Genomic DNA, 11,936 nt, shown 5'->3' on the forward strand with positions numbered 1-11,936 from the left:
AGAGATAAAGGATAATCAACTATTTTTTTTCTACTCTCCAAATTAGGCCTTTAATATTTTATGACTATATGTACCTTTTACCCCATCAAAAGGTCCTTTCTAGAGCCATGTTGAAAATTTGTTATGCAGAGACTTGATTTCTAACTTAACTTGGGAGAAAGATTAATTAATTTAGATGGGTACAATGAAATATACAAAAAATCAAGGGAAACCAAAAAATGAAACATGCAAGTGTTCCCATTGTAATTTATTATTTTATAGTGAACAAATTTAATGCAATAAGAAATAAATAAACTATCTACCCATACATGTCCTAGTGGTCACTAAATAGCTCAAACAATCTTCATCCAATTAAGAATGTACTAAGGTAGAGGATAAAGAAAAATGAAAACCTAAGGGAAATTAGCTACTTGCTAATGCATTTTCTTCAACTCCCTCTTGGGTCATTGACTTTGGTTCCTTGCCCCACATGGGTTCTTTGAAAGTTAATTTTTATTACTTAAATTATTCTATCATGTCCTCTATTATCTTTGGTGATGAAAATCCTTGATGTATCAATTACATGAAAAAGGTATACTAAAATTCAAGGTGGGACATTCATAAACATTCCAATTTTACCTTCATTAATCTACTAGTAGTGTATTATATTACTAACATAGGAAAGGACATTAGAGTTTAATTTTATAAGGATTCAATCTAGATTAGAAAGTTTCATATAAAAAGTTTGATAGAATGAGGAAGGGAAAATCACCAGGAAGGGTTATATACCTCTTAATTTTCCCTTAGTGTTTCTCTTATGACATTTCGTTCTTAATAAAATGAAGTTAGAAAATTATGGTATGAGTGGTTTGGTGACCTTCACATTGGATATATTGATTAGAAAAGTCAATAAAATGGTCACATGGTTTCCTAGAGTTTGATTATTTAAAGGTGAATGTGAGGATCATAAACTTCTAAATAATATCAAACAAAAATTTGACAGAGTGAAAGTATAGACTACTATATGAGTTTTGAAGTGTGTACACTATGATATATAAAGGAAATTTTCCTATACATATTTCTTAAAAGAACTATATGCTTTAACTTTTAAAGATGACTTTTATAGGAACAAATGTGTCTCTTTCATGAAAAAAAATTTATATCCTTGAAAATTTCCTAGACTTCAAAGATCTCGTGAAAAATTTGTTAAGAAATATCATCAAGGTTCTGCAAACCAATAAAAAGTATGAGTATTTATATACTAGATTTATAATTTTTATACATCAAAGCGGGTAGAATTACAATTTATAGTTCCTTATAATCTTCAATGTAATAATGTTGTAAAATTAATTAATATATTCTTATAAGAGATAGATATTTCTATTATACACTCCAAAGGCCTTACACCATACTACTTGTATATGGTGAAAATGGATAGTGAAAACAACAATATTGAAAGACTAATAAAGATCCAATCGCAAAACCCTAGCCTAACAATGAAAACCATCCACCATACACAAAACAAGATACCTAAGAACATGCAAACAAACAAAATAAAGTAATATATACCATTCACATGTCTAGTAGGGTTTCAATCTCCATTTCATCCTATCTGGATTGATCATGTTTGATATATTTTCTCTCAGATTTTATGTGTGCACAAGAGCTCAATAAAGAATGTAAATGTGGTTGATAGATTGATCACAAGAAGACCTAATTGCATAAGATTGATTAGACACAATGATTAGGTGATTAGGTTTGATAATGAGGAGAGTGCCCTCTTATATAGAGAACACTGTAATAAATACAGGGATAAGATTAAGAGGTATAAAGCTAAATGGTCGTCTAGGATTAAAGGGTAGCTAGAGAAAATAATAAAATGATTAAAGGGGTAGGTAAGAGAATAATTAAGAGATGAATCACATGTGTCATTGAAGGAAAAATCTAATGAATTAATTAAATAAATAAATATCTATTTAATTAATAGAGGAAGTGAGCTCAATTAAATAAATAAAATATTTATTTAATTTAGGAAAAGAACAATTTAAATAAATAAAATTATTAGTTAAATGAGGAAAGGCTTAGAAGAGGATTAATGAATTAATTAAATAAATAAGAATTCACTTAATTAATAGAAGGCTTAGAATATAATAATTAAATAAATAAATATTTATTTAATTAGACAAGACAATTTTAGGTGTCTACGCTACTAGGTAAACACAAACAGTTATTCTTGTTACATTTAAATTAGTATTAATCTTAAATAACTAAAGTTAATCTCTCCAATTTAACCTTGGACATGACGGAAACCATCAATTGAACACTTTAGGATCTTTATATCTCCATACATAGCATACATATGAATATAGAATTGCAAGGAAATAGAACCACAATCCAAACCTTACTTATTTTAAGATTATCCATATTATATGAGAAATTAGGTCACCTACTCCACCCAACCACACATAACATTGTTCATTAAGAGAGAAATTATATTTCAAGAGAGTCTTACCAAATAAACGCTTTAAATTCATCCTCCTATTGTGGACATATATGATATTGATGATTATTTTCATGATTCAAACCATTCACACTAGATTCTTTAGCTACCTTATTTATTTTCTTCTTCTTCTAGTTATAATAATGACGATAGTGATGCGTATTCAAATTCAACATATTTTACTCTTTCTTTGGAGGTTGATACTTTAAAACATAACTCACTCACTTTTTTACCTTGATTGGGTTAGAAAGACACTTAATGTTGTAGTTACTTAAGTAGGGAATCCATAAAATTGAATATATACATGGTCAAATCATCGAAGTGAGAAACATAGGTTCTTTGTATCCACATTCTATCTAGAAATATTTATAGAGGTATTAGGAATAGTTGAGTGGTATATTTAATGGACAAGGAATATGATTCTTTAATAAAATATTATACTGGGAACATGAAATTTATTGCTAGGGGAAGAAAGATGGTTCTTTGTAGGTTGATATATTACATAAATATTTTATAGATGGCTTGGCTAACAATTACATGCACTATTGATTGTTTAATAGTCTTCACAACTTGCTAAAATTCATTGCATAAACATGTTTCAACCCATATCAAAGATGAATTCAATTAGAATCACTCTTGTTATTATTACAAGACATGGTTGGCATGTGCACTAGAATGTTGCAAAGAGTACATTTCTTTATAAATAATTTTAGGAGGAGATCTACATGGTGTAGCCACTAATGTTTGTTGAGGATTCATCATCAATTTTTAGACTTGGGATATCCCTCTACGACCTTAAACAACTCCCTAAAGCATGTTAAATGCAATAATGGATTCCTTCCTCTTATTTTAATATTTCAGTTGATGTATTTCAAATCCTAATGTATATCTTTTGTGGGAAGATGGTTCATTATTAGTTTTATTACTTCATGTTTATATTTTGATTAGTAGGATCTCTTCATTGACTCTTATGGACATTAAGTTAACTATATGGGATGGATTTGATATGATAAAATTAAGTTTTCTACGTTACCTTATTGGTACTAAGTTGTCACAATGTAAATGAAGCAACCACTCTTACAAAGACCAACTACACTCTTGATCGAAGTGCTTAATTTTACATGACTAAATGCAAACCATTTTTAACTTTGTTTCTATTAGGAGTTAAGGTTAAGAGTTTCTATACTACAACATTTGTCAATACTACTTTTTATTAGCTATGTTATGGTAGTATCATCAATTTGAATCATGAGAAGTTTTATATATCATATGGATTTGACATACTTTTGAGATTAATGTAGGAGCCTCATGGTTTTAATTGGAAAGAATCTAAGAGGATGATTTTTTGACCTATAGGATACCCATAGTTATGAAATTCATTATAGAGTTGGTATAGAGTTGATTTTTTTTGGGGGTTTGTATTTTTTCACAAGGTACTAGGCTGACAGTCTAGGCGCCGTATGGCGACTAGACCTGTCAGTTCGGCCCCCTGCCCCTCGTCGGCCTCGGCTTTCGGCCCCCGCCGGCCCTTCAGCTCCTGTCGGCCTGGCCCCCGTTGGTAGCTCCCTGCGGCCAGCGCCACCCTTGTGGCCTCCTCCACTCTGCTCGGCCCCAAGAACCCCATCGGCACCTCCTTGCGGCCACCACCGTCCCAACGACCACCACCACCCTTGCGGCCTCCTCCGCACAGCTAGTACAAACCTTGGCCGCCGTGGCTCCCTAGCCACTGCCCAGCCACTGCACTTCCTCCCTACCAGCACCTTGCTCCTCGCCCAGCCCTTGCCGCCGCCGCCGCTAAGAACCACCACACTGCTTCAGTTCTACAGCTGCTGCTACCAGAAACCGCTCCAGCCACCTCCCGCCGCTTGCTGCACTGCCAGAAACTGCGACCCAGCTCGGCCGCCGCCCAGACACAGCCGCCCTACCACCAAGGAGCCACCAGCCCACCATCGGAGTGCCACCCACTGGCCACCTCCGTCCATCAAAGCCACCAGACTACCCCTTCCTCTTGTTTTGAAGGGGGGTTTGGTTTTTTGGTAATATCTTGGGCATACGGAGTCATTTTTTCAAAAATGAATAGGCATCAAAAAGGTGGTTCCGAGCTAGACCTCGTGATGTTGGTAATTTTTTCCAATTTTTGTGTTTGACTATGTTTTTTTTCAGTCAAAGTGAGGTCTTGTTTTTTCACTCTGGGAGCCATAGAATGAGCATCTGACCTCTGTTTTTCAAAAAGTTTATACTTTTAGAAAGTGTGTGCTATGCAATTTCCATCCATATGAGTTTTATTTTCAGATTCTACTCCATGTATATTTTATTCAATTTTTTTCTTTTCAGCACTCTGGTGGATTTCGTGGTTGTTTCAAGTCCTGGGATCTCTTCTCTGAGTAGGGTGTCTCTATTTTGGTTCTCCTGTCTATTTCCAGCTTTCTTATCATTATAGCTTCTTTTATGCAAACACACCAAGCTAAAGTGCCATCATGCATTGTTTACCTGGGCTCATGCACATCTTGTGCCTTATTGTACATGCACTATTGATAAAGTGCCATGAGGGGGTTGATTTTTGCCTATTGTTTGCCATCTTCCTTTGTCCAGTGAGTGTTCCTTCCATGATATCCACCTCATGATATGTGTCAAGTGAGTGTTCCTTCTATGACACCATGTACTTTTCTTAGCACCTTTGATGTTCCTAGTTCTTCGTCATGTAGTTCTTCTTGGCTGTTGTTTTCAGTGTTCCTGTCCCTCTCCCTCTTCAGCATTATGGGGAGGTTTGTCCTGTTGGTTCTAATGCTTCTGTGGTTCAATTGATCAGCTCTTCAGGCTTTGGTTTCTCATTCCATTTGTATCTTTGAGATCACTGTTTGCCTTGTTTGCCATCAGATTCGAGTAGTGTCATTTGAGGGCACTCATACAAATTACAATCTTCTCTACCTGGTCAAGTTCTATTTCAGTGGAGGTTCTCCAGATCAGTAGTTATTCTTTGACAAAGTTTGTAGGTTCTTCATGCTTTAGTGGTGTTCTTTTCCATCTCTTTTTGGAGTAGAGTTTTTTCCCATGTGGTTTTCTCTATTTCTCTAGTTCATAGAGATTTTATTGTATTTGGGTACCTGATCAGGCCTTGTTGCGGGGACCAATCTTTATTGCTTTCAGTAGCTATTCTAGGTTTTAGATTCTCCCTAAGTCTAGCTTAAGGGGGGGTGTTAGAGTATTTGGGTATTTACTTGATTAATTAAACAATATTTGTTTAATTATTTAGGTTCTGTTTATCTCTTTTACACTTAAGCTAACTTTAGGTGCATAATAATTAATTCTTTTATTAATTATTATATGCAAACCTAGGTTTTCACTTTTAGGGTTTCTTGACCTATTAAAGGTCGAGTTCATTCTTTTCATTGTATGAAGAAGAAGGATTATTATTGACAATACATTTTTGGAGATTATTGAGCTCTCTCTTTTTGAGCATATTTTCTGTGTATTTCTTTCTTCTATGATTTGCTTCCTTGCTTCTCCTTGTAACAGGTTTTTTAGCTTGCAGAGATCATTTGGGCTCCTGTGGTGTTGTATTTTATCAACTCCAACATAGGATACCCATAGTTATGAAATTCATTATAGAGTTGGTATAGAGTTTGGCTTGGTTTGCTTCTTAAATTTAGATTGAGATAACAATACTCAAAATTCTAAGTCCAATTTCTAGGTCATATTTTATTTTCAAGCTTTACTCATATTATTTAGTCTACAAAGAAGAAATTTTTCATTTTTTAATCATCCATATAGGAAGAGTATAGGTGATCTATCAACACAATTGAGAAGATGATTTAATATTTAAAGGATTTTCACTATGTTTGAAATTTCATTTAGGTAGCACATAATTATCTATTATGATAACTAAAACACTATACAAGTATATAGGTCTAGACATCTAAAATTATCCTAGCCTAATTAAATAAATATTTTATTTATGTAATTAATTCAGTAGCTTTTACCTCCATGACACCCGTCATTCATCTCTTAATTTACCTTTAACGACTTCTCTAATATTTTCCCATTTTCTATACTTAACCTCTAATCCTAATTGACCATTTATCCCTCCACCTCTTAATATTATCCCATTTCTATTTCTAAGGTATTTTCTATATAAGAGGATACTTTCATCCGTCTACATGAGACCTTTCATAGCAATCAATCACTCAAGCATCTACACAACTACAATCCATTATTTATTGACCTCTCATGCACAATACAAAATCTTAGAGCAACCATATCAAACAAGTTCAATGGAGATAGGAAACAATATAGATAAAAACCTACTAAGCATGTAAATGGTATAATCTTTCAATGTTTTTTTTCTTACATGCTTTAGGTTCTTCATTGGTGTATGGTGGATTTCATTGTAGAACTAGGGTTTTTATGTGGTTGGATCTTTATTTGGTTTTACAAAAGTTTAACATCCTGATTTCATTGTATATAATAAGAATTTAGTCTAGCACTGGTAAACCAACCACAATTTTATTTGCATGGATTAAATTTAGGATCTCAATCACAATGATATCATTGACTTAGTCTCTTTCAATTCTATGAAGTAGGTTTCTAACAAAACGTTTTACTAAGATCAAGTTAATTCATTTCTGAAATTCTATTCCTCTTCAGCTCCTTTTATCTTTGTTTATTTTGTCATTTCTTAATTAGGGAGAGTTTCTCCAACTATATTTTATCCATTTTTCCACTTTCTCAAAAATCACATTATACTTGGGAATCTCATCAACACTAGCTGTTGTGAAGCAATTTTGTCATACCAAATTGATTTGTGGTTAACATGTGTATGACTGTGAAATAATACTATTAGTATTATTTCACATTTATTACTCCTCTGTTGTAGATATTCTTTCTTAAGTATGAGTTCTTTTCCTTGTTCTTGCATGTAGTTTGCAAGACTCTATTCTAGGAGGCAATTGCATTGATTTTTACTATATATGTAAATCTTGTGGTAAGATAATTTTTTCTCTATTATTCAATCTCTCTATCTTCTCATTCTTTATTTTGACACTTTCACTTTTGTAAACTTATAGGGCATACAATTCCTTACCACTCATGTCTCAACTGGTTTGACTATTGTACCATAAGATGTCAATTATGAGAGGGTTAAGGAAAGAGATTAAGGAATATAGTTACCAAAAGCCTTTACTATTTTTTCCTAAACTTATTCAATCTAATTTTGAATTAGAATTTAAAAACCACACATGGTGTCTTTTCTTCCTTCATAAATCATTGAAAGTGACAAAAATAAAATTTACTCTAAAAAAAATCAATTTTGAATTTGTAGCTTCAAATTATTGATTTTCTTTCTAATCACTTGTTAAATGTAATATTTCATAAATTTAATATAATAATAATATCAAAGACCAACATATCCAATCCATTCAAGCCTATGTTTCCTTATTTTTGTACAATGTCGTCTAAATGGTGTCATGTCCCATTTTTATTATTTGCTGAAGAAAAACATTAAGAATTTGGATGCAAAGTATCATTAACATAGGGTGATATGTAGAGATTGCATTTATATGAAGATTGAAAGTCAAAAGAATCAAATTAGGAAATGTGGGGTTCATATTCTTTTAGATGTGATAATCACATATTGATGTTAAAACAAGATTAGGAATAAATTTTCATTGAATGGACTAGAATGTCAAATACAATAAAATATCTAATATGATGTAGTCATTAATTACATTTAAAAATCATTAATAAAAATATATATTAAAGTTGAGTGAAATAAGTTTCACTTTACTCTTAAAAAAGAAAATATAGTTCAAATTCAATTAAAGGCCTTGAATAAATATGAACAATTTAAAAGATTATGTGCATAACACTAAGAAAATTACTGCTGAGAATTTAAACTTACAATATATCAAGACTTTAGAATATTAACACAAATCATATTATTCCTATCAATAAACATCATGCTGACTTATTGGTAGTCTACTTACTCAAGTTCCTCGACCACATGAGTACAAATTTATTCTTATAGAGCCGACGTGAATACACACACCACGTACGGCCATTGCACACAGAAATACACTTAGGCACTTGGCCAAATTAATCTAGCGGAAATCCAGAATACACTTAGACAGATACTTAATCCAGAATACACTTAGACAGATACTTAATGAAATCCAATTCCATGCCGAATCCAAATCTACGTAGTAGGAAGAGCTGCACTATGTTGGCATCTCTAAGTAAGAGGTGGGCAAGTAAATCCAGGGGGAGGGGTGAGGCCACACTGAACAAAGAGCTCCAGTGCAATGGGAAGGATGATGTTCAGGTTCAGAAGCTTAACCCTAATAATTGTACACAAGCACAGGGCTGCTTCCAATGCCAAAACGCCTCCCAGAACAGGGCAGCACGTGTTCACAACAGGATCCCCAATGGTAATATTTACAAGGCCACCCAGCAAATCCACACACAATCCTAATTGCAGTGCATTTAGCGCACAGTAGGATGAATTCCCACTGCTTGATGTACCTGGCGGCGGGGGAGGAGAAGGAGAAGATGAAGATGAAGGAGGTGGAGGGGAATGCCATGCTTCCACTACAGGACCCATGCTCAGCACCAAACAAATAATACCCATTACCACCATTATAGCACCCTTCGTCATCTTTGCCTTTTCTTATTTGACTCAAGCAAACAGAAAGGAAAAGCAGAGCGAATAAGAACCCACAAGAACTGATACAAGTTTACGCTTGTAGATGGATGTCGCAGGGTAGGATTTTATAGTCTCGGTGGCCAAAGAATTCAATCATGAAATTGTGTTCACCCGTGAACAATCTTCCTAAGGTCAAGCTCTACATGTGATAACGTGTTAGGGCAAACTCTATTATTACGTTTGTTATAAACGCGTAGACGTCACAACCCAAACTATTGGGAAAGAAACTCTGTTAGCTCGTCTGTCATGTACGATCGTTTGTGCAAGAGGCCACATGGCATCCTATCATATCTTGTTGCTCAATTAATAATTCATATTGTACCACTGTAACAAAACCAATTTGATTACGGAAACTAGAAATTGCTCAACTAGTTTTGTTGAGTAGTATAAGATAACTTTAGTTTTGTAGTAGATTTTTGTGTTATTCTTGTGTGAATTTTTTTAATTATTAATGTTATTATCAATTTTGATGTTTATTTTAGTGTTCAGTCTAGTTTAAAGATTATATGTAAAAAAATTCAAGATCGTGCTTTTGTTTCAATAATTTGTTGAGTTGTTATTAATGGTCGATTGTCATTTAAGTAGATTTTTTATAGATATGTGATTACATGCATCAACACTTTTGATTTGTAAATTGGTTATGTGTGATTACATGATTTGTATATTGTTGGAGTAATTAGGACACATTATTCAATTCTTTTTTAATTAGGTCCTTTAATTACTTTTCTACTTAAGCTAAACTCAGGTTCTTTTCTTTTCATCCTAGATTAGTTCAAGCTATAGTAATTTTAGGATTAAGGCATTTATTGCATCCTATAAAAGTAAGCCTTCATTCATTATAATTGTATCTTGAATGTTCTTGTGTGTAATAATACATAATTCTTGAAGATTGTTATGGAGCATATTATCTTTGCTTAATCTCTTTTGTGTGATAGGTGTTCTGCTTGTAGATGATTCTTGGCTCCTGTGGTTGCATAAACTTCTATATGGTATCAAACATGCACATTAGGCTCAAACCTTGAGGGATTTTCCTATGCACATTAGGCTCAACACAGAGGTTTTCATTATGTTCACACCATCCCACAACGCTAAGATCAATTGTCATTTCGTAAAAATCTGAGCAATTGAATTTTTGGGTCAATTTGGCTGAGGGCACAAAAATTAGGGCAAAATCTATGATTGGCTAAAAAATTTGGGTACTTTGGAGTGAAACAGAGGTTAGCATTATACTCAGAAGGCACAAGAACCCTAAAATCACCTGTCAAATCATCAAATTCTAAGAAGTTGAATCTAGGGCAAAAAAAATTGACCGTATGAAAATTCTTGTAGTTGTATAGAAACCCATATAGTATGTATGACCATTATGACCATACTATACCATTAGCATCACAAGCGCAGAAAATACATGTGGGCTTTAAAAAAAATACAAAATTGTTTATTAAAAAATTGAGAGATTTTTTGTAAAACAAAAAAAAAATTCAAAAAAAAAATTGCAAGTTGACTAATTTTTTTTTTGGGGTAGATAAATTGTTGGATGGGCCAGCTCCCATTAAATTACTTCAAATAAGGTTAACGAAGTCCATACAACATAAGTCCTACAAACCCACAAGTGTTCCTAGTAACATAAAATTAGATCTATTATCGCCCTAACCCTGAATGGGCATTCACAGATGAAAACCATTACATCTTAAATATAAACCTAATAGCCTATAATAGATCTCATTTGATGTCTCACAAAACCTTGAAGTCACCCAATTTTCACCTCAGCCATATTGCTTAGAAGAATATCATCGACCTACATTTCCCACCCAAGCCTCTCTAGCTGGACATATGATTTTATCCACTCCAGATCTTCATTCATCTTAATATGTGTCTAGTTAAATAGAAACTATAATCCTTTACTTGCCACATGTCGATTATCTTGATAGTCCTCCTCATCTTCAATTGGGACTAAGGTAAATTTGGTGACATTGAGATGCATTTTGTACGACTTGTGGCATGGGAATGCAATTTTGGGCATCTATATTCATTAACACATCTTCAATGCCCTCTAGAACCTAATCTTTAAATACCCTCTCGCATAATAATGTTGCATTTTATTTAATAAAACCCAAGTCCAGATAAATCACTAGAAACATGGAAGAGATACCTGTGTTGACTCGATATTTATGATATGTAGATAAAAAATCATCTCCCAAAATGACCTTCATCGCATGAAAAACTAACCGGTGATCATGTTAGATGATTCCTTTCAGCCATTTGTCCTCGACCTCCCCTAGAAATGCCATTTGTCTTTTGGTTGAAGTCAGTCTGATAGGGGTCTTCATTTCTCTACTCTGCAATGGTTTACCTAGCAACTACACTTCACCCTGCTAATTTACTTATCGTATTTCTATAAAGCTTGGGCTCTTTCCAAATTAGGATTTTGATTTTGATTGTCCACTCAAGTCATTAATTCGATTTGATTTGTTTGAAGTCTACCACCAACTAAGGAATCGAGAGTGATATTTCATAATTGATTTCTATTTTTTTAGGAATCCTCTCCTCCTTTGCCACCCTTTCATGTCACCTAAAATTAAATGCCCATCCTACAACTGTCCTATCCTTGCTATCAAATCCCATAAAAAATTTGTTGCATCAAATTTAATATTGTTTGATCATTACCCTATCAAATCAATCTTTTAAACCTACTCTTCTCTATTAAGTTGTCTAGGAGGCACCACCTTAGCTGAAATCTCAACACATGCATCATCCCTAACT

The 11,936-nt window shown here is 33.5% G+C and overlaps 2 protein-coding genes across 2 annotated transcripts; both read right to left on the bottom strand.

Moving 5' to 3' along the window:
- Positions 1 to 3,915: 3,915 nt before the first annotated feature.
- On the bottom strand, positions 3,916 to 4,461 carry LOC131875880 (uncharacterized). The gene is made up of 2 exons (XM_059220587.1): positions 4,316 to 4,461; positions 3,916 to 4,273 (listed from the first exon to the last, which is right to left on the bottom strand). Exons 1-2 carry the CDS (start codon positions 4,459 to 4,461, stop codon positions 3,916 to 3,918), a joined length of 504 nt encoding a protein of 167 aa, XP_059076570.1.
- Positions 4,462 to 8,705: 4,244 nt separating this feature from the next.
- Positions 8,706 to 9,128, bottom strand: LOC131043968 (36.4 kDa proline-rich protein). The gene has a single exon (XM_057977228.1). It carries the CDS (start codon positions 9,126 to 9,128, stop codon positions 8,706 to 8,708), a length of 423 nt encoding a protein of 140 aa, XP_057833211.1.
- Positions 9,129 to 11,936: the final 2,808 nt, after the last annotated feature.

This window comes from Cryptomeria japonica, chromosome 5 (assembly GCF_030272615.1).
Source record: "Cryptomeria japonica chromosome 5, Sugi_1.0, whole genome shotgun sequence".
NCBI classification, from domain to species: domain Eukaryota; kingdom Viridiplantae; phylum Streptophyta; class Pinopsida; order Cupressales; family Cupressaceae; genus Cryptomeria; species Cryptomeria japonica.